Genomic DNA, 20,605 nt, shown 5'->3' on the forward strand with positions numbered 1-20,605 from the left:
TAATGATCGATGACATTCGTCCACTGCTGTACTACTGCATCAATAGGACCAACTCAGACGTGTGTGCAAGATGAGTTAAAAGTCCATGTAAAGTGAAAATAAAGTGACATACGTAACATTACTATACATAATGACCATAGCGCAGAGAAACTCATTAGTAATATGAAATAGTATATTACATCTCGGAAGTAACTCTATAGCTCCATCTCTGACTCTTTAGGACAAGTGGTACAGAAAATGGATGGAAGAATAATGGACCTAAATGTCCGAGTTTGCCTATGAGGGTTAGGACCTTTTTTATGAGTCCAAGTGCAACCACTAATGGAGTGAAAAAAAATCATCTTGGATTCATCATAAAAGGCTTGTTACTACAAACCAATTTGCTTCTTAATAAAAGGTCTAGTCTGTGTGAATTAGCAATGTGGCTTCAAACTGACAGACGACCCGTCAAGGATGTATTCTGCCTCTCACTCAAAGTCAGCTGGACCAGACAAGCAACAGGCTCAAGTGCAAACTGCAAACTTAACGTGGACAATTGCTACCCACAATCATAAATACGAAACGCTTATTTTAACATTTACAAAAAAGTAAGTCATTTGATTAGTCTTTGTAATTCACAGTTAACAATGTCAGCCAGAAATGTTCAATAATGTACACTGTGTGCAATTAAAAAAATAAAATGATCACTATAAATACAGACCGAATCTTTCCACGTTATGTACATGCGTATAAGCAATCATTTGTTTGTAGTTCTAAAAAGACCTATTTTACATAGCGTGTAATATTCAACTAACTCAACTGTGTTCCCCTCATTTAACCTTCACAGACATCAAGAAGGAAATCCTGTAAATAAGTGAGGGACTCTTCCACGTGTAGAGGCAACGCTTGGCCGACGTCTGCCTGAGATCTGGACAGAAAGGCCTCCACGGATTTACAAATGTCTGCTTTTGTTAGCATATCATCCTTCTTGTTGACCAAGGACCCTGGCTGTCTTTTTTGCTTGCTGGCTGGGTTGTGTAGAAATCCTAGAGATGAAGTATACAGTGTGGAGGTTAGTGCGTAAATACACAGGTCATGAAAAAGTTATTTGAACATCCTCTAGCCAGCAGAGATATAATGCACAGTGGTCAATCAATTCAATGATAATGGACAAGCAGAGTGTTTAAAAACTAATCAGTTGAATCCTGAAATTGTAATCATATATTAAGGTTAGCAATCAAATTGAATCCAGATATACCGTAGGTATATTCAAGATGGCGAAAAAAAAAAGTTCCCTAAACACGATGATCACGTCACCTTTCATTGTTGTGTTGTAGCTGACGAGCAACATCCAGAGGTGTTTAACCAACTCCTCCCATTTCTTCCAACGTACGCCATCATCCTGGGGAATCAAAATCATCAATTATTTAGACATTGGATAGAGTTTTTCTTTCTGTGCGACGGGCCTTTCAAGTTTAAGTGTATTTTGATAAGTTTAAATGTGTTTAAAGATGGGCGTGTTTTTCCTGCAGTTGTCTTGCTTATAGTAGATAGATCTGAAAAATAGAATATCACATGCAACACACAAGGTTCACGGCATACATATATAATTTGTGTCGCCTTATAAATCCTACAAGGAGGTTTTCTCCAAACAAACAGCATATGCATACTAAACATTTTTATCCACACATTTAATTAACAATTACTACTAAAATTAGATCATCTTTCAAGGCGAGTGCACTAGTCACCGTTGGGTCTGCAGCCAGTGTGCAGTTCTCCAAAAAGTGCAGCATGCGACCGATCGACATGGGCACAGGTGCTTTCAGTGGGCACGCATCGTCCAAAAGTTGTTCCAGCAGCTTCCATCTCAGCAGGTTACTCTGCATGCTCTCCAGCAGCAGTAACCTGGGAGTCATTTGGCCACAGTCAGATCCTCAGCAGATGGAGGACAAGTGTGTAGCAGGAAGGAGAACAGTAACATTTGTTCACGCTTCTCTGACACTCACCTGTGCGCTCGTCGGGGCTTGATGCTGATGAGTGTGAAAAAGAGCACCTGGGACAACTTGTGTGAGCTTATTGCAGGAGAGCGATCTGCCTCTAAAGCCAGACACAACATTCTCTGGAGAATGGACACGATTCTGAAAGTATCAAAAGGTTAGCCCCTCATGTGAAAAGGACTAAAACAAGTAACATAAAACCTTTCCTGAAGGTTGTATGTCCTTTATACATGTTTTTGTCCTTTCTACAATGGTGCTTACAAATTTACCTGATATGTTCATCTTCTTCTCTAGCAGCTTTACTAGTCTTCTCATTTTCAGTTGATTTGATAATGGAAAAAAACAGCCACTTAATGACATCCCTAAAAGAGACCAAGAATATTATTTATCATAATTGACAAGAGGCGGGCGCAATCAAGGGCAATGTCACGTTCGAATGATTTTATTTCAGTAAAAATTACTCCACCAAAGATTGACTTAAGAGTATTTACAGACTGTTGAGTAAATTTGTAAATTTGTTTGTGAAATGTATTGTAAACAATCTGATTATACTTCGCCCATATTTTTCAGCAATGCTTACATCTGTTTACTCAAAATTTGTTTTAGTTCTGCCAACTTACATCTTTATCTTGAGTGCATTGTGGAATGCTTTGCTCATTGCTGTAACTGCAAAATTTGAATTCACATGTTGTGGTTGACCCGGTGGTTATATCGCACGCATTACGATTGGCAAACGCAACCTGAAACAACCTCTTGTGAATTTTTTAGGCAGACGCCAATGACGGCACATGACACAGCACCTGTTGTTTTTGTGATTACAACGGTGCTTATCATAACATGGATCTCAGGTGAGCGGGAGTCTATCAGTGAGGTAAATATAGATCCTCTTCCCTCGTGTAATTATTTTGGTTCATCATAATCAACATTTTATTTTTCCTCAAGAAAAATAGAGGTTGAGTCACAAAACATTAGCATGCTTCCTCTGCCTGAAATAGGCCGAAGGTCTTAGATGCCACACTCACTGTACTTGTTGGAAGTGCTGATTGCACGACAATGTAGCTCTTGTGATGGATTGATGGAGTTCAGACGTGGACTTTTTGTGAGAGAAGTCATCCTCCAAAGTCTGCACAATATACTCCAGGAGCATGCGTATCACCGCGGGGTGATGCTTCTTTTTCCCTTCCTGATGAAGAGAGACCAGCATAAGAACATCAGTAAAGTCATACATAGCTTGTGAAATACTTAAACGTCAAAAAAGAGATTTTACACCAACAGTCCTGACCTCATTTTAACCACCAGTAAACGATCAACTCATTTCGTTTAGGTTTTTGAAACAATAACATTTTTGCAAATACATTCTTTTTAAAAAATTGTTTAGTGCTAAGGTGAAGTAAGACTCACACACCAAAGGTTCCAAATGCGACTTGACCCTGTATCGTGTTTTGAGGCTTTGTAAACAATAAACTTTCGTGCATTTTTTTTTTTAAATCAAATAATTCAAATATTAAGTGATTGTCAAGGGATAATTCACATGAATGACACTACATTTACAAGAATGAAGGACAAATTATGGATATTTTGAGAGTCCATTAGCATTTTTTTTTTCAAGAGGAAGTACTAATATTAGTATATTGGTAAAGAAAAAATATTCCGTGAATGTTGTCAAGGCTAAATTCCACATCTTGTTCTGTACCTGAGTGGACATGACAGCAGTCAACATCTCCCAGCTCCACGGAACTGTGTTTTTATCAACCATGTGGTGTCTGCAATCAAAATGTGATGAATAAGAAAGCATGAATGAGAAGATGGCAACTTAATAATATGCGGAAATTTCCTTCCATCTTTCACTCTCCGAGTTGTTGGCTTGCTCACCTTTGTGCCCTCATCAGCAGATTCCAGGCCTGCACACAGATTTGAGGCGGACACAGAGGGTTCAGCAGGATGCCACTTAGCAGGTGGGACATGACATCTTGGGGAAGATGGCAACCGGGATGTAGGAGGTCCGACAAAAGCTGCAACGTGCCTTCGTGGCACTTCTCGTCCATGGTGGCGTAAACTAAGCTGAGGCTTTGGTGGCAGTCAACCGTTGATTCGTCACAGTTCATAGTTTCCTCATGCATCTAGAAAGAAAACGTGTGATAAGCCGATGTTTAATAAGTGCGAGTAAGTGAATTACATTTTCAAAACGTGTGAATAATGATTCCAACCAGGGTATTTGCTAATCCGTCCATTATTTTCTGGCACGCACGTGGGCAAACAAAATGCCTTTCGTCCTGACTGGCGCCCCTGTACTCAACATCAGCGTTCCCTTCGTCATCACTGTCTCTTTGCCACATCAAATAGGTTGGACTGTCGCTCTCTAATTCATCGCGACTTGCCCAGAAGGCATCCAAATCTTCATTTTTGGAAATGGACACAGGAGAGTCAACGGGATTGCTCAGGGACAGATGATCAGACCTGTTTGATTCCACGTCAATCCCATCTTCCACCTCCAACCTTGAAATGGTGGGCTTGTCCTGTGTGCAGTCACATGTGATCCACGTTGGGTCTTCTTGGCTGTTGCTTGTGTGAGATGAGGCAGGGGTAAAAGAAGAGGGTATGTTCCCCGACAATGCAGTGTCGTGTGGTTGTCCGGGAACCACTAACATCAGGGTGGCATCTTCTGTGACTCTAAGAGAAGCGTCCTGTTCTGAATGTGGGCCTTCCGTTTTTCCTGTCCCTATGAAAGGACAGTTTTTGGGTATTTGGTGATTCGAGATAGGTTTGAAATGAACAGATGGCACTTCCACATTTGGCTTCAATTTAACACAGTCCGGCCTAGGTGATTTGTGTGCATGTAAATCAAGATTTAAAGTGTCATATTCCAATGTTCGTTTTGGTATGTTGTCCTCTTCTTGTTGGCCTCCCCTGAATTCAACTTGATCTGCATTCTGATGACTGTCTTTGAGACAGTCTTTCTCTGCCTCATTCCCACAAGTTAAAGAGTCTTCCAAGTCTTCAGTTTTTGATATGGACCATGGAGAGTCAACAGGAATGCTCTGGGAGAGCTGATCCAACCTGTTTGACTCTGCATCAGTCAGGTCTTCTATCCCCCTCCTCGAAATGGTAATCCCATCTTGTGCATGGTTGCATGTGAACGCTGGGTCTTCTTGGCTGTCATATTTCCATGTTCTATTTAGTACGCTCTCCTCTTGTTTGGCCTTCTTTGTCAAAGTCTCACTGAAGTCTATTCGTTTTTCATGCAACTTCACTTCTGGATCAGCCTTTGTTGATTCTCTCTCCCCAGTCGGAATCTGGAAAAACGAAAAATCTTACTTGTAATTGCTGTACATGTAGACAGGAAAAATACGCTCAGACAGTAATTGTGCATGGATGTGGAGCCCACAAAAACGTGTACAAATTAGTGTCCTATCTTTTGTCATATTTACTCAATAAATAAATAACTTCATTTGTTGTATCTAGAAGCAACTGAGGCAAAATAGATTTCAATCTATGATTGCAAGCACTTTATTTACGTGTCACAAATTACAATTCCACATTTGCCACTACATAAAACTATACTTACCTTATAGACAGGCTCCATCTCACCTTTGGAGTGAGCTCAGTGAGGACAAGCGTTGTATCATTTGTCTCTACCTAAAAATTTGCACATTTCAGCCAACACAAATTTCACTTTGAACTCGAGAAACATACTGTCTTCCCCCCATGACTGCATATTGTAATGCCTCTGTGAAATAAAATCTGTATGTCAACCACAACACGTGAATGCAACTTGCATTTCATCTGGTGTGACCCAATCAGACTTGTTTCAGAAGATAAATGGATGAGTAGATGAATGGATGAATGAATATATTGTTGTTCCGGTGTTGTGCTCGATTTGGTTCCCCCGTGAGATTTTGTTCCCCCTGCCGCGGGAGCGCGCACGCCTTGTTTGGAAAGCGAAAAACCGATGCCGTACGGCGACCGCCGGCGTCAGCACTATGTTGTTTTCAATAAAAACATGAAGAATTCACGTTTGCGTCAGTCAATTTTAATTTTTATAAAGGATTATTCTCATTTGATGTCTTTAAATTCATCCGCGTTCTGCCATTGAAGCGGGGTGCATTCAAAGACCAGTCGTACAGACGGAACACTCACTCACTTCACCAAAAAGCAACGATATAATTACGTGAGCTCTTTGCATAAACCTCGATGCAAAGAAACTCCTCCTTTTGGGTACCGTTACATGCTACAAGGAGTATATATTACAAAGGAGACTTTATTCTTAATTGTAATCATCATTCATCCATCCATTTTATTACTCAGGTATTTTCAAAGCAAATTAATATTGTTGCATTTATTAATTTGCTTTAAAATGACAGCGCAATATAATTAAAAGCTGACACTCTAGCAATGTCAAACGTGTTCATTTAAGAAAAAGCCACACACGTTTTGTGATCAAATCTTTCATAACGACAATGATTTGAGTGAATTGATTTGAATGAATAATTGAGAAGACATTTCAGTTCTGAAGGCTCCTTTTGTCCCAAGCAAAGTGAAAGGTGGTGGGATAAAAATTGTAACAGGAACGCTATATTAAATGTCAAGCCGTGAATATTTGTGCCCCCCTCCCATTTTGAGAACGGTGAGTCCTAGACTCCAGCTGTTTTTTTTCTGTCTTCCTGGTGGTCTGCTCAGGTAGTGTGGCAAATCTGAACAGGTTCCCTCATTCCTAGCCCAAGTTACAGGGGGGGAACATATCCTCATGGGTGGCCCGTGAGGATATGTTCCCCCCCCTTATTTTGAGAACGGTGAGTCCTAGACTCCAGCTGTTTTTTTTCTGTCTTCCTGGGGGTCTGCTCAGGTAGTGTGGCAAATTTGAACAGGTTCCCTCATTCCTAGCCCAAGTTACAGGGGGGGAACATATCCTCACGGGGCACCCGTGAGGATTTGTTCCCCCCCCCTTATTTTGAGAACGGTGAGTCCTAGACTCCAGCTGTTTTTTTTCTGTCTTCCTGGGGGTCTGCTCAGGTAGTGTGGCAAATTTGAACAGGTTCCCTCATTCCTAGCCCAAGTTACAAGGGGGGAACATATCCTCACGGGGGAACATATCCTCACGGGTGCCCCGTGAGGATATGTTCCCCCCCTTATTTTGAGAACGGTGAGTCCTAGACTCCAGCTGTTTTTTTTCTGTCTTCCTGGGGGTCTGCTCAGGTAGTGTGGCAAATTTGAACAGGTTCCCTCATTTCTAGCCCAAGTTACAAGGGGGGAACATATCCTCACGGGGGAACATATCCTCACGGGGCACCCGTGAGGATTTGTTCCCCCCCCTTATTTTGAGAACGGTGAGTCCTAGACTCCAGCTGTTTTTTTTCTGTCTTCCTGGGGGTCTGCTCAGGTAGTGTGGCAAATCTGAACAGGTTCCCTCATTCCTAGCCCAAGTTACAGGGGGGGAACATATCCTCATGGGTGGCCCGTGAGGATATGTTCCCCCCCTGTAACTTGGGCTAGGAATGAGGGAACCTGTTCAAATTTGCCACACTACCTGAGCAGACCCCCAGGAAGACAGAAAAAAAACAGCTGGAGTCTAGGACTCACCGTTCTCAAAATAAGGGGGGGGAACATATCCTCACGGGCCACCCATGAGGATATGTTCCCCCCCTGTAACTTGGGCTAGGAATGAGGGAACCTGTTCAGATTTGCCACACTACCTGAGCAGACCCCCAGGAAGACAGGAAAAAAACAGCTGGAGTCTAGGACTCACCGTTCTCAAAATGGGAGGGGGGCACAAATATTCACGCCTTGACATTTTTTATAGCGTTCCTGTTACAATTTTTATCCCACCACCTTTCACTTTGCTTGGGACAAAAGGAGCCTTCAGAACTGAAATGTCTTCTCAATTATTCATTCAAATCAATTCACTCAAATCATTGTCGTTATGAAAGATTTGATCACAAAACGTGTGTGGCTTTTTCTTAAATGAACACGTTTGACATTGCTAGAGTGTCAGCTTTTAATTATATTGCGCTGTCATTTTAAAGCAAATTAATAAATGCAACAATATTAATTCGCTTTGAAAATACCTGAGTAATAAAATGGATGGATGAATGATTACAATTAAGAATAAAGTCTCCTTTGTAATATATACTCCTTGTAGCATGTAACGGTACCCAAAAGGAGGAGTTTCTTTGCATCGAGGTTTATGCAAAGAGCTCACGTAATTATATCGTTGCTTTTTGGTGATGTGAGTGAGTGTTCCGTCTTTACGACTGGTCTTTGAATGCACCCCGCTTCAATGGCAGAACGCGGATGAATTTAAAGACATCAAATGAGAATAATCCTTTATAAAAATTAAAATTGACTGACGCAAACGTGAATTCTTCATGTTTTTATTGAAAACAACATAGTGCTGACGCCGTACGACGTCGTACGGCATCGGTTTTTCGCTTTCCAAACAAGGCGTGCGCGCTCCCGCGGCAGGGGGAACAAAATCTCACGGGGGAACCAAATCGAGCACAACACCTGTTCCCCCTGAAAGACAGTTTACTGCCACCTGCTGGCATAAATCTAGTAAGTGCACAATGTGTTTCTAAAAGTCAAAGTAAAAAATAAATAAATACGTTTTAATTCAACGGAGCATCGCTTGATGGCCACGCCTGCTCTAGCGCCAACTGGCACCTTCTCAAGCGTTAACTGGCACTTTTCTTGTTGAGCAATTTGCGTCAATATAACGTACTTACAAGTGGGTTGATGATGGCGTCTTGGACGCCAACGAGTACCGCCGAGGTGGATTCTGGCTCGGCGGTAGAGACGCTGTAAGAGCCGACAAATTCCAAACCGGATTCATCACTGTCAGAGTCAGAGGTGATGGTGATGACATCATTCATCCCTCTTCTTCCTTAGCCTCGCGACATTTACGGAGCGTAAAACTAAGTCCAGCAACTCTTAAAGTAAAATAGTCATTTAAAAAGTTTATCTTACACGACAGGTACTGAGTAGTAAACTAGATAGTATATTTGTATCATGCGTCGATACGGCTTCCGGTTTCATCGCTGGTCTTGGTCTTCTTCTGCGACACGAATCGGCATTAATTGTGCACACTGACATCTACAGTAACGGAGTGGTACACAGGGATAGGCAATGCAAACCTTCACGTTTGCTTGATGAAAACGGCCGGATAGGCCAGGTCAATAGCAGATGAAAAAGAAAAAAAAGATTAGGAATTAGATGTGGTAAATGGAAAATATAGGGGGAAAATAGCCAAATTAATGCAGCAGATAATACAGGACTCCTGAAAATAAAGAAGTTCTGGTGAGACGGACTTAAACATGAAGTGATTCCTTTTGGCTTCCACAATACAATTGTGCAACATAGTATATGTGAAATAAATAATTGTATTTACTCAAAAATGAATACTAAATCTTAAATTTTTCGAGAGGTTCGCGAAAATGAGGTATACGGATATTTTATACACCATGTGTGATGTGGGGGGAAGAAATCACGTGTATGAGATTTCAACATTTGCATTGAAATACAGTAGTTTCATACTACCGAGGATCAGAGTAACTTCGTGATTGACAATACTTTGCTTGTTTGCATATTTTAATTTGAAAATTCAAAGTGCATATAGGCTGAATGTTTTTTTAATTGTAGGTTTGGTATTTGTATTATTATTTTAGGAACGCCTTGCGTGTTCATTTTAGTTCTTCACAGTTACAAAGTGCCCAAACGGGCGCCACTTGGAGGCGCTCAGGTTTTGCAGATATCTCGTGAATGTATGTGAATATTCTGAGGTGCCAAAAAGTCTGTAAATGCTCGTCCTCTTGAACATGCAAATAATCAAAGGCATTCATGATCCTATATGTTGCTTTGATACTGATACATTCCTACATGTTGCTTTGGTACTGCTGATATTAATACATTAGTCGTCAAACACTGAATTAATAAATACATTCTTCATCCAAAGTTACCATTGAGCAAGAAACAGATGGAGCGTTCAAAAAGAACCTATTTTGTTGTTGTTGTTTTATGGCACAGTGAAGCCAACTCTCACTGGTGTTTTACAGCCAAGACGAGCAAACTAAAAATATTTGTTCAAGAGGCTACTGTGCAATTTCATCTGCGTTATTAATGTTTTATGAGATCACTTTTCACAAGGGCCTGTTGCTGTCAAGAACAGTTCTAAGAAAGTAGTGTTTTTCCCTCTTAAAGGGATTATTGTTTTTCCCAAAAAAACAGTTGTTAGTCAAATAATTGGATGAATAGAGCAACTGACCTCCGATGCCTGCCTCCAGATGTAAGTAAGCTTGACACTTTGCAGCACTGTGACACTTGTAGCTACACTCAACTATCCCCACACGCTGATATCTTTCCTTTCTGTTTGATGTATTTGATGTTGTGTCTTTGATGCAAAGAGGGACATACATATAGGCCACAGCATATTTGTCAATATAAAGTGGATGTGCCTGCACATTCCAGTGAAGATATGCTTTGAAAATCATCCTCCAAGATCCAAGCATGAGGGCTATACCATTTAAACGTCGGCATACCTAATGAGCAGCAAACCATGAGAGTTAAGATTTGAAACGGGAGTACAGTTTGTCAACACACCAGAAGGCAATGGCATCAGGAAAATACGAAAATCATCTTTTTTTGTGTGTGTCTGTGTATTGAAAATACAATACCATCTACACATATTTCACATACATATGCCACCAGGAATGCATTCAGGCAAAATGGTAGAGAACTGAAAGCCTGTTTAATATCAATTTCAATGATATCATGAGAATGTTACCGTGACAAATCTTGACACACGGATGCAGAAAAGAACTCAAGCGTCTGAAATATTTTCATCGATGGGGGTTGATCTTTCTCGAAGTATATGTTCCCTCTATCCTCCACATACCCCTTCAACATGCACATTAATTTAATATTGATCAGCGACACATATGTGCATTGAAGAATATGCATATGTGGTTGCACTTTTAAAATCACCATTTAAAAATGATATTTTATGTTTCTTTGGGTTATAGCTGCATGACGGCTACGATTTTTTCATGCTCTTAAACATTGAAGTCGGGCAATGATGCAAAAAAAAGTAAGAGGAGTCTTGGCACTGGCGACAAAATAGCAACACCACTAAGGGCGTTTCAATTTCATGTCTGAATTAAGTTAGATATCGAAAGGAGATTGTTAACGCTCTCTACCACTGACAGTCAGAGGTCACATCTGCTCCCTTATTGCATATAGGTGAAAATGAGCTATATTTCGATCAGGCACCGATGAACAAATCTCTTCGGAGAGAAAATGTTGTGTTGTAGTGCTTGTGAATTTGTAGTCAGTATAAAGTAATGACCCTGTGAGAGGATGTAAAGAGAATTTATTTGGAAAAACTCTTTCATGATACAAAAAAAGTAGTGGCGGGAGTCAGCATTCTGGATACACAGTGACTGTCGTAAGTGAAGAAAAAGAAAGAAAGAAATGTTACCCATGGGATCAACCCTTTGTATCTTCTAAAAATAATGCAAAGGTCCAGAGGGAAAACTCACAAACAGAATTTCTTACCGTAGATAGTTTTATAAAGCCCATTGCATCAAGAAAAAGAATAACAAGATTGTCCAACAGACTGATTTGACATTGTTAGAGATGGGATAGCTACTATGTTTCAATTGGCCAAAGAGCACCGAGCATACAAGCAAATAGCACAGATAGAACAATCATTTTAAGTTGGCAGCACTTCAAATGCCTGTAACAGTTCACCAAATTTTCCACTCACTGCACCCATTTTTATTGATGGATATGAACAAACTAACGCAAGAGGCCCAATCGCTGCGGTCTACATTCCTGCACCCAGTATATTTCTATTTTGTTATTTTTGGGGATTAAAATAGTTTGAGAGGCCAAATCCCAGGACAAAAGAACTTCAATTAATGTTCTGGGTCATTTTCAACAACAATGGTCCGGGTGGGGTTAATCCTCTTTTAACAGGTTATTTGTGGCCGCTGCAACTTACTACAGTCAGACCAGTGCTTTTCAGCTCTTACTTATTCTTGAAAATGTCAACAATTTCCACCTCATTTAAGATACACATATCATATGTTGGCTGTAACTCATTTTTAACGGACTCTTATTGGGATATGCAACACCCACAAATAAATATGTGGTCGTTAGGGGTTGGACTTCCCTTTTCTGTCTTTTTGTGTTCTGCTTACATCCATGTCACAGTCACAAGCTTTTAACCTACGCCTGCCTGCTTCAGTCACTGAATAGTTGCGTCCCCCACTCTTTTGGTTGATGACGGTTATCACCAGTTATCACCAGCATCTGACTGACAAAGCTTGCCAGTTATAGAACTTCTAAAGGAATGGGTGTGGATCACGACCCGATGACTCACTCCGCTGACTGGGACCGAGTAGGCTTGGCATGTGTCATCAACGGCATTCTCGCAGTACGCTACTGTCAAATCAATGCAAAGGTAATTAACCGTTTCTTAGTGTTTGTCGGGGTACACCAACTGTGGGCGAAAGCCAACAGGGTCCACTTCCAGCCAAGCTCGTGTAGACTGCTGTTCAGTTGCTGGTAGATCAGCAGAGAAGTCAGCTAAAGGAAGAAAACAACCACAAAGGTCTTTAAGACTATCCAAATAACAACAAAAATAACAATTGAAATACTCTTCTTAATAAACAGGATACGAGAGCAATAATGTAATTAAATAAAACATAAATAATGAAACAGTTTGGCCACTGAGGGAGGAGTATACCGTAAAAAAAAGGGAAAAAATGAACAGAACTTTCCAGAATTCGTGTTAGTAACTCAGCAAGCTGCAAGTCGCTATAAAGGCTATAAAAATGTACGTATGCTTATAGGTTTATCTGTCTACATGTGTTGCTGTATCGTTTATGGTCAAATATATGTTTTTAAAGCATTTTGAGACCACCACATAGAAAGATGCTTTTTATAAGCCCATGTGTTAGCATCGGACTTCAAAGCAAAGTGATATGATTATTACGCAATATGCAATGTAGAATTTGCTTTGGTTTAGGTTTGGATTTAAAGTAAACCTAAGTGGAAGTGCCATTAATCAACTCGAAGCCATTTTTTTTATCTACTACCCCCCCAGCCCAATTTACCAAACCCCCTGCCACAGGACATCAGGTAATCAAGCTCCACCCCACTAAAAATTGTAAATAAAAGCCTCTTCTGAAAGTGACACCCCCTGTAAATCATCACCTGGTACTTCCTGCAGTTGAATAAATAAATGCCACAGACCAATATGTGAGTGCGATAATTAGGTACGGAAGATAAATCTACTCGGGTGTTTATAATTTAAAGAGAAAACTTTATTTAGTGCTGACAAGTGTGACCTTCAATGCTTCATTAATCTGGTTACACTCTGACCTTCCAATGTGTTTCAGTCCAAAGCTATGTGGAAAAGCAGAGGGGAAATCTTGTTTGTTTGGAACAAAACAAAAGGTCAGCAGTCATGTATTTATCCCTAACCTGTCAGGCCGAAAGACAGCGGAGGCAACACGAGACGAATGGCTGCAAGATGTGGAAAGATAACTGGGGGGAAAAAACTTGAATCATTGTGAGGCAGTGACACACTCGCACCGACTCATAAGTCCTCTCCCACTCGCTATCTGCTCCAACACATCGACCATAGCCGAGGTCGCAGTCACGAATCATGTAAATAAAACGGGGTCACGGTTGAATTTCAGTCGGCTGAAACCCCAGAAGGAATGATTACTTTTACAAAGCACCTGCAGCCTCAGATGAGTTTTTTACACTGCACCTAAGGCCATTTATTTCTGGAACATTACATAACTACACTGGGTTCTGAGCACATTCAGCTGAAACACCCTCCTTAGAGAGAAAAAAAAAACACACAGGTAAGAGGATTGAGGCGGCTGTGTGTGAATGCAGCCCTCAATTCTTTCGAGATGTCTGTTCTCAAAAGAATTTGAATCCCTTTGTCGAGTTTCAAACCATTGGCGGATTTCAGTGAACTTTGGTGTTTATTAGGGTGTTAATAATCAATGCTGAACAGCATCAATCGGAATGAATTACCTACTTGTAGAAAGGTTGTTGAATAAATATGGACACTATGTCCATTGAAGTCTAATGAATGTATTGAGATGTGTGTGTGTGTGTGTGTGTGTGTGTGTGCGTGTGTGTGTGTGCGTGTGCGTGTGTGTGTGTGTGTGTGTGTGTGGGTGTGCGTGTGCGTGTGTGCGTGTGTGCGTGTGTGCGTGTGTGCGTGTGTGCGTGTGTGCGTGTGTGCGTGTGTGCGTGTGTGCGTGTGTGCGTGTGTGTTTTCACCAGGGTGGATTGCAAATAATTGGAGGTGTTTTTGACAATCTCACAAACAAGACAAACAAGAATTGCACATCAATTTGGCCTTCCAAGTATTATTTGCCTTATATTTATATAGTCCGCTAAATTTAAGATAATTAAAATATTAAATATAGTGAATTCTTTCCGAGGCTCTTTCCGATTTTAAGGTATTGTTATACAGTAAAGTATGAATTTAATTCAATCCATCATTATTGTTAATAGCACCAAATCACAAGCAACGTTTTCTTAAGACACTTTACATGTGAATAAAGCAGTTTGAAGCAAGCATGCCCTGCCTCTTATATGGAGAACTGTGCAAAGTTCTTAATTATGATAGTCTTTCGTTTCATGAAAGCAACGACGGGCACTAAGGAATATAAAATATGTGCAGCCACTTGCAGCTTCAAAGATATTACTGTGTTACATCATCAATCATGCACATGGAACTTTCAAAGTTATGAATGAGCATGTTTTGCAGACTTTTTGTGCTGGTTTTGAGCAAGTCTGCACATTATTTTCTGAGGAACCCCCCCCCCCCCCCACAAGATGACTCCTTTTGTTTCTTTTGACCACATTTGGTCACAGCCTGAAAGCAAGCATTTGAAATATTGAATTGTGCGTGACAGAGAATAAAAAGTGCATTCAGGTTCAACTGCAGATGGTAATATATCAACGTCATATATTTTGTTTAATTATAACTCGGTTAACAAATTGTTGCCCTCTCTGCTCTGTGCCAAGGAACATATTCATAAATGTGTTTAATACCCATTTTATGTTAAAATAATTTTTCAAACAGTCAAATAGAGGACGTATACGTAATTACATAGTCCATCATGGGTTGTATAACAAGGCTTGCTCATTTGTAATAATTCCGATTGTATCTTTTTTACCCTGTGGGTGGGAGAGTCATGCAATGTGCAGCGCGCGTGTGTTGGGACTTTGCTGAGGTCGCTCCGTTACCATGCAGCAGGTATGTCCTCCAGCAGATGTCTTCACAGCCCTGATACATGGTGACAGTCACCCTGAAGACACTCGCCACAGTCTCGTGGTCATGCCAAGCTGTGTGCGAGAGAGGAAAAAAAATAGTGCAATACTTCTAAAATGCAAGTCAAAAACACCATTTGAAGCACTAAGACCTCAATAGCTCCCATTGCAAACTTTTACATCACCATACTGATTACTTTTTAAGAAATGCAGAATTAAATGTCATAGATCGCCATTGATATTTGCCATGGTAGTCTGTTTTGGGTGTGCTTTGAGTGTGCATGCATGTCTTTTTGTATCACTGCTGCACACTAACTATCCCCCGGCCATATGTCAACACCATTGCATGCATGTTTCATAACCAGGGCTCCCTCAGCTAACAGTAGTGTTCTAGGGGTAAAGCTGGGGAGGCACAATTTACACTAAATTACACATATGGGTAAATATGAGATGTCAGTAATACGGGCCGTCATCGTTGGCAATGAAAAGCCATTGAATGCCACAAAAGTAAGCCTTTTCGAAAGCATGGACACGTCCGCCTCACAGTTCGGAGGGTGCAGGTGCGATTCCACCTCTGCCCCCCCCCGTGTGGATTTTCCATGTTCTCCCCGTGCCTGTGTTTGTTTTCTCCGTACATTGTGGCATTTATCATTTCCGTTGACCTTTTAATGACATCTTTATTTGGTGGGTTTTCTGATGTAAAATACCTGCATTGTCTTAATAACGATGGGACAATGGCAGTTATTTAGTGACAGATTTTTTTTCATGGTCTGATTAGGATGACACAAGCCAGTTTGTCTCAGAGGGGACGTTTCACTCGCCTTTGAGCAGCAAGCGCATTTAGTAAAAATACTCATTAAAAACAGAGATGATTTCATAACATTGAGCGTGTCTGTATCTTGTTTAGCAGTCCAGGGCTGTTCTTTCTACTCCACTACACTTTGCAAATCAGTGGATAAAAGTCAGGGTGAAAAAATGAAAGTGTATGAAATCAAACACAGCAAGCCCAAGGGCATCCTTGTAGGGAAAATGCTTCCTGTTTGGAATAAATCTCAAACCAGCTGTCCAAACAGCCTCTCTCTATAGTTTTCTCTCCCCCAAAATCGTTTTCTGCCTCTCTCCCTCTCCTCTTTTGAAGTGTAGAAAACGGGCTGGTCCTCGGAGTGATGTCACCTCCCTCCTGTATGGGCATGCAAGCACGAGCAGCGTGCGTCGAGACGCTTGGCACCTCAACGCGGAGGCAGCATTACGCACGGATCTTGAACGACGTGTGACAAGCTTTGTCTCGGCTTTACGATGCATTCGGAACTATTTCGTTGCATCGGGACTTTTGGGGGGAGTTGTAGTGGTGGCTTAGAGTTACGCTCCTGCAGTAGTGATTTTTTCGTAGGTTACTACGGATTTCGAGAGCATTACGCGCGCTTCGACTCCACGTCTCGGCCGTTTGGGACGAGAAGCGGAAAGCTCACGCACAAACATGACGCACCGGGACAAATTTGAGCCGCGATGGATTCAAGTGAGCTGAACGTGCTCGAAAATGTCTCCAAGGATGTTAACAGCACGGACGAGCCGCTCGAGTGGCCCCACACGGTGCCGGCTGCCGCGCTCATCATCTTGGTAGTCGCCGTGATCATCTCCGTGACGATCGTGGGAAATGTTTTGGTGATCGTGGCGGTGCTGACGAGCAGGGCTCTCCGCGCCCCTCAAAACCTCTTCCTGGTCTCTTTGGCCTCGGCGGACATCCTGGTGGCCACCCTGGTCATCCCCTTCTCGCTGGTAAACGAGGTGATGGGCTACTGGTACTTTGGAAGCACTTGGTGCGCATTTTACCTGGCGCTGGACGTGCTATTCTGCACCTCCTCCATCGTGCACCTGTGCGCCATTAGTTTGGATCGCTACTGGTCCGTCACCAAGGCGGTGAGCTACAACTTGAAGAGGACCCCAAAGCGCATTAAATCGATGATTGGGATGGTGTGGTTGGTCTCGGCGGTCATCTCCTTTCCTCCTCTCCTCATGACCAAGCATGACGAGCGGGAGTGTCTCATCAACGACGAGACGTGGTACATCCTCTCCTCCTGCGTGGTGTCCTTTTTTGCGCCCGGTCTCATCATGATTTTGGTCTACTGCAAGATCTACAAGGTGGCCAAGCAACGCTCCTCCACAGTGTTCGTGGCCAAAAACGGACTGGAGAGGCAGCCCTCACAATCAGAAACCTGCTTCGTCCGTAACGACCGCTTCGAGATGGAGAGTCCCAGCAGCCAAAGTTCGGGCAGCCATCCGCAGAGACAAGGCGAGCTCGACGACATCGACCTGGAGGAGAGCTGCTCTCCGTCTGATACCAAACTCCGCAGTCACCACTTCACCAGAAGAGGGAAAGTGGAGGTTTCGGACAGCTGCTCGTCACAGAACTGCCGTGTTTCCTGGGCTTCGTCCCGTGCGTCACAGCTCTATTCGGAGCAAAAACACGTCGCGGTCGGGCGCCAACACGCTGCCGCTGTCAACAAGACCAAAGTGGCCCAGATGCGGGAGAAGCGCTTCACGTTCGTCCTGGCCGTGGTAATGGGGGTGTTTGTACTCTGCTGGTTCCCCTTCTTTTTCACCTACAGCCTACACGCTATCTGCAGGGACAGCTGCTATATCCCTGACACACTTTTCAACCTTTTCTTTTGGATTGGCTACTGCAACAGCTCTGTCAACCCCATAATTTACACAATTTTCAACAGGGATTTTAGAAAAGCCTTCAAAAAAATAATTTGGCCGTCTCCTAAGCGCACATAAACACAGGAAGGCTTTCGGGGTGGCAAAGCTGCTTTCCCAGGTCTCTTTTGCAAGCGCGAGGAAGGAATGTAGGCAGATTAAAATGACTCAGCCTGGAGCTGATTATTTCCCCTCTGCACAATTCTGAAGTGACTTCTGGAAAAATGAGTGTTGTAAAAAAAAATCACAAGTTTCATGAAGATGTAAAACGTTGAGCAATACCAGGAGAAAAAAAAAAAAGAATAACTATCTGGAATGTGCGTGGTCCATCCATCAGTATAAAAAAAATAGCTCAGAGATGCTTCTCTTGGTGACTATCTGCAAATATTTAACAAAAATCAGAAGATTCAAGTTTTTGCAGCAACAACAAAAACAAAAAAAGGAAGGGAAGAGTTCAGTGAGTGGAGCTGCTTGGAGAGGAAGCATGCAAATCAAACCCAGAAAAGGCACAGCGTCCTTGGGGCCCTTCAATGATGCTACACAAATCAGAAAATCAAACAAACAAAACTATGATGAAGATGATCATGATGATGATGTTTATTATTATTATTATTATCATCAATGTCTTCATGTATTTTGACAAACATTTTTCTGAATTCAAGATCGAATTTGAAACACGACATGCAGGATTCCACTTGCAAACTGCATGGTGATATTATTTTAGAAACTACAAAAGCTGTGTCCATATTTATGGAATTGGAAAGATAATAATGCTGACATGTGTGTTATGGCTTGTACAGTAGTGCCTTGAAATACAAGTTCAATTTGTGACATGACCATGCTCATCACTCAAAACACCTGTATCTAAAATCATCTTTCCTCACTGACATGAATACAAATGCTTTCAATTTATTAAGCCTCCCCCAATTTACAACAAGTATTTGGAATATGTGTTTTTGTTAATGCCTTCTATAGTATTGTACTTTATAAAAACATGGCTTAGTAACATAAATAAATAGAATATAAAAGTATTTACAGTTTGTGTATCATGATTTAATGCTTCAATTCAACTCACTGTGATGCCCCTTTTTGTGTTTCTGTCTTGATTCATGAGGGGGCTTGTATACTCCAGCCATACAGGTCCGTCTGTATTCACACACCAACTATTCTCATGAGATAATAAGCTGCAATGATATTGGGCTGTTTTTTCACAAAGGGTAAATAATATTGTTATATGCAAGTGCGAATTATATTTTAAATATTTGTTCCTTAAAGGGTTCTAAAACTGTGACAATAAATGCTCATCATTAGCATTTTAATGGCTAGGATTAAGCTAGCGAGGCCTTTCTTAAGGCAGTTGTTTAATTGTTTAAAATGCACAATTCGCTCAGTTTTATGTTTAGTTTGACAGTAAACTTCAACTGGGAGTGGTAAGAAACAGCTTTAAGCGTCTTATTTTACAAAAAAAAAGTGCTGCTTATCGTGAAATGAGTTCTGTAGTTTGTGGCCTCAAGTGCTGGTATCTCTAGTGTGCCCTTGCATTTAAAAAATAATTCTCCCGAATGATGGCTCATACCTCAAAATTTTGAAAGGTGGTTCATGTCTCGAAACTTGAGTTACTCATTTCTCAAGGAACCAAGGTAGCTGTGCAAAACTGCAGTGCACCATACCGAGGTGTCTTTCTAATATCTTCAATAATATTTTTTTTGGACTATGCTAGACTAGCAAAAGGCAGATTTTTTTTATACAGTTTTGGTATTGAATTTCTTTTTTTGTGGAGGTGTGCCTAAACTTGTGGCCTTTTGGGTATGTATGACAACATTTTTTGGTCTCTGAGAGCTCATTGCATCACTTCATTCTAGTACAACAATGGCTGAAGCATAGATGTGCAAACACTACCGGATAAGTCTGCACGTCATGTGAATACACGCATATTATGTGTGCAAACATTCAAACCACGTGACATCGCTTTTCTCAAACACAAACAGGCTTATGTAAAATCAAATCTGGGTTATGCTGTCTGGCGATTGTGGGATTCACTGGGCGCTTTAAAAAAATGTGCTATTTTATTGGCTATTCCTCATCATCAGCGTAGAAGTATTCAGCGGTTACTTATTTTGTACACTGCTTGTTAGAGTCACTGTTGTGCTGAATCCTATCACAGGTCATTTCGGATGAGAGGCACACCTTGGATTGGTCATCTGCCTGCAGGGAACCTTTACACAAATAATCATTGGCATGTACATCACACTAATGGATAATTCAGAGTACCGTATACTCGGGATGTTCAAACCTCGGGGTCGCATACAGAAAAAAAGAAGGAAGGAAAGACCGAATTCAATTTTGTTTTTTTATTTAATCAAAACACGTTAAAACCAATCAATCACGCAATCAAGCAACTGCACATTGCTTTTATAATGTTATTTTGAAAAATTGTGACTTCAAGGCTTTCTGTTAAAAGCTTAATGCAAATAAGTTAGGACATTTTTATTTTTTTCTCAAGTTTTTGTGTAGCCTACGGCTATGAATCTCACTAGAATGCATCCGCTCCTGTGAGCAGCAGCTGAAGCCCATCTCCGCATTCAGAACAAAACCAAAAGCAATCTTTACTGAACTGACCATACTTGAGGAGAATT

At 41.4% G+C, this 20,605-nt stretch overlaps 2 protein-coding genes and 1 long non-coding RNA gene across 6 annotated transcripts in view; 1 reads left to right on the top strand and 2 right to left on the bottom strand.

Annotated features, from left to right (window-relative positions):
• Positions 1-592: 592 nt before the first annotated feature.
• simc1 (SUMO interacting motifs containing 1) lies at positions 593-10,332 on the bottom strand. 3 transcript variants are annotated; one of them, XM_088382658.1, is made up of 12 exons: positions 10,231-10,332; positions 8,696-8,804; positions 5,542-5,612; positions 4,184-5,269; positions 3,849-4,096; positions 3,670-3,739; positions 2,999-3,159; positions 2,246-2,338; positions 1,986-2,117; positions 1,728-1,884; positions 1,297-1,381; positions 593-1,025 (listed from the first exon to the last, which is right to left on the bottom strand). In XM_088382658.1, the coding sequence occupies exons 3-12, from the start codon at positions 5,557-5,559 to the stop codon at positions 814-816; spliced, it is 2,262 nt and encodes a 753-aa protein (XP_088238784.1). In that variant the 5' UTR covers positions 5,560-5,612; positions 8,696-8,804; positions 10,231-10,332; the 3' UTR covers positions 593-813. The 3 variants fall into 3 exon arrangements, 2 of the variants coding, with proteins under 2 accessions (XP_088238784.1, XP_088238774.1); XM_088382648.1 differs by lacking the exons at positions 5,542-5,612; positions 10,231-10,332 and having other exon boundaries at positions 8,696-10,163; XR_015859785.1 differs by lacking the exons at positions 593-1,025; positions 5,542-5,612; positions 10,231-10,332 and having other exon boundaries at positions 1,986-2,076; positions 8,696-10,168.
• A 986-nt stretch (positions 10,333-11,318) lies between these two features.
• The window catches only part of LOC148404451 (uncharacterized), a 41,026-nt gene continuing 31,739 nt past the window's right edge, over positions 11,319-20,605 (bottom strand). Inside the window, exons 3-4 of one of the 2 annotated variants that reach the window (XR_015859790.1) lie at positions 15,249-15,347; positions 11,319-12,554 (exon numbers count right to left, since the gene is read on the bottom strand). This is a non-coding gene — a long non-coding RNA (uncharacterized LOC148404451). Of the gene's footprint in view, positions 12,555-15,178; positions 15,348-20,605 lie in introns of both variants that reach the window. The other variant, XR_015859792.1, reaches the window with a different exon arrangement.
• On the top strand, positions 16,421-19,000 carry adra2db (adrenergic, alpha-2D-, receptor b). The gene has a single exon (XM_088382707.1). The coding sequence runs from the start codon at positions 16,779-16,781 to the stop codon at positions 18,048-18,050; it is 1,272 nt and encodes a 423-aa protein (XP_088238833.1). The 5' UTR covers positions 16,421-16,778; the 3' UTR covers positions 18,051-19,000.

Source organism: Syngnathus floridae, chromosome 1 (genome assembly GCF_059516105.1).
Source record: "Syngnathus floridae isolate MCC-2025c chromosome 1, RoL_Sflo_1.0, whole genome shotgun sequence".
NCBI lineage: Eukaryota > Metazoa > Chordata > Actinopteri > Syngnathiformes > Syngnathidae > Syngnathus > Syngnathus floridae.

Excerpts from the sequence above, each read along its gene's own strand:
- adra2db (XM_088382707.1), top strand. The coding sequence starts at position 16,779 with ATGGATTCAAGTGAGCTGAACGTGCTCGAAAATGTCTCCAAGGATGTT.
- simc1 (XM_088382648.1), bottom strand. The coding sequence starts at position 8,842 with ATGAATGATGTCATCACCATCACCTCTGACTCTGACAGTGATGAATCC. Across the intron at positions 3,160-3,669 it reads CTGCTGTCATGTCCACTCAG|GAAGGGAAAAAGAAGCATCA; the intron begins GTACAGAACAAG and ends TCTCTTCATCAG. Across the intron at positions 1,026-1,296 it reads CTACAACACAACAATGAAAG|GATTTCTACACAACCCAGCC; the intron begins GTGACGTGATCA and ends CTTCATCTCTAG.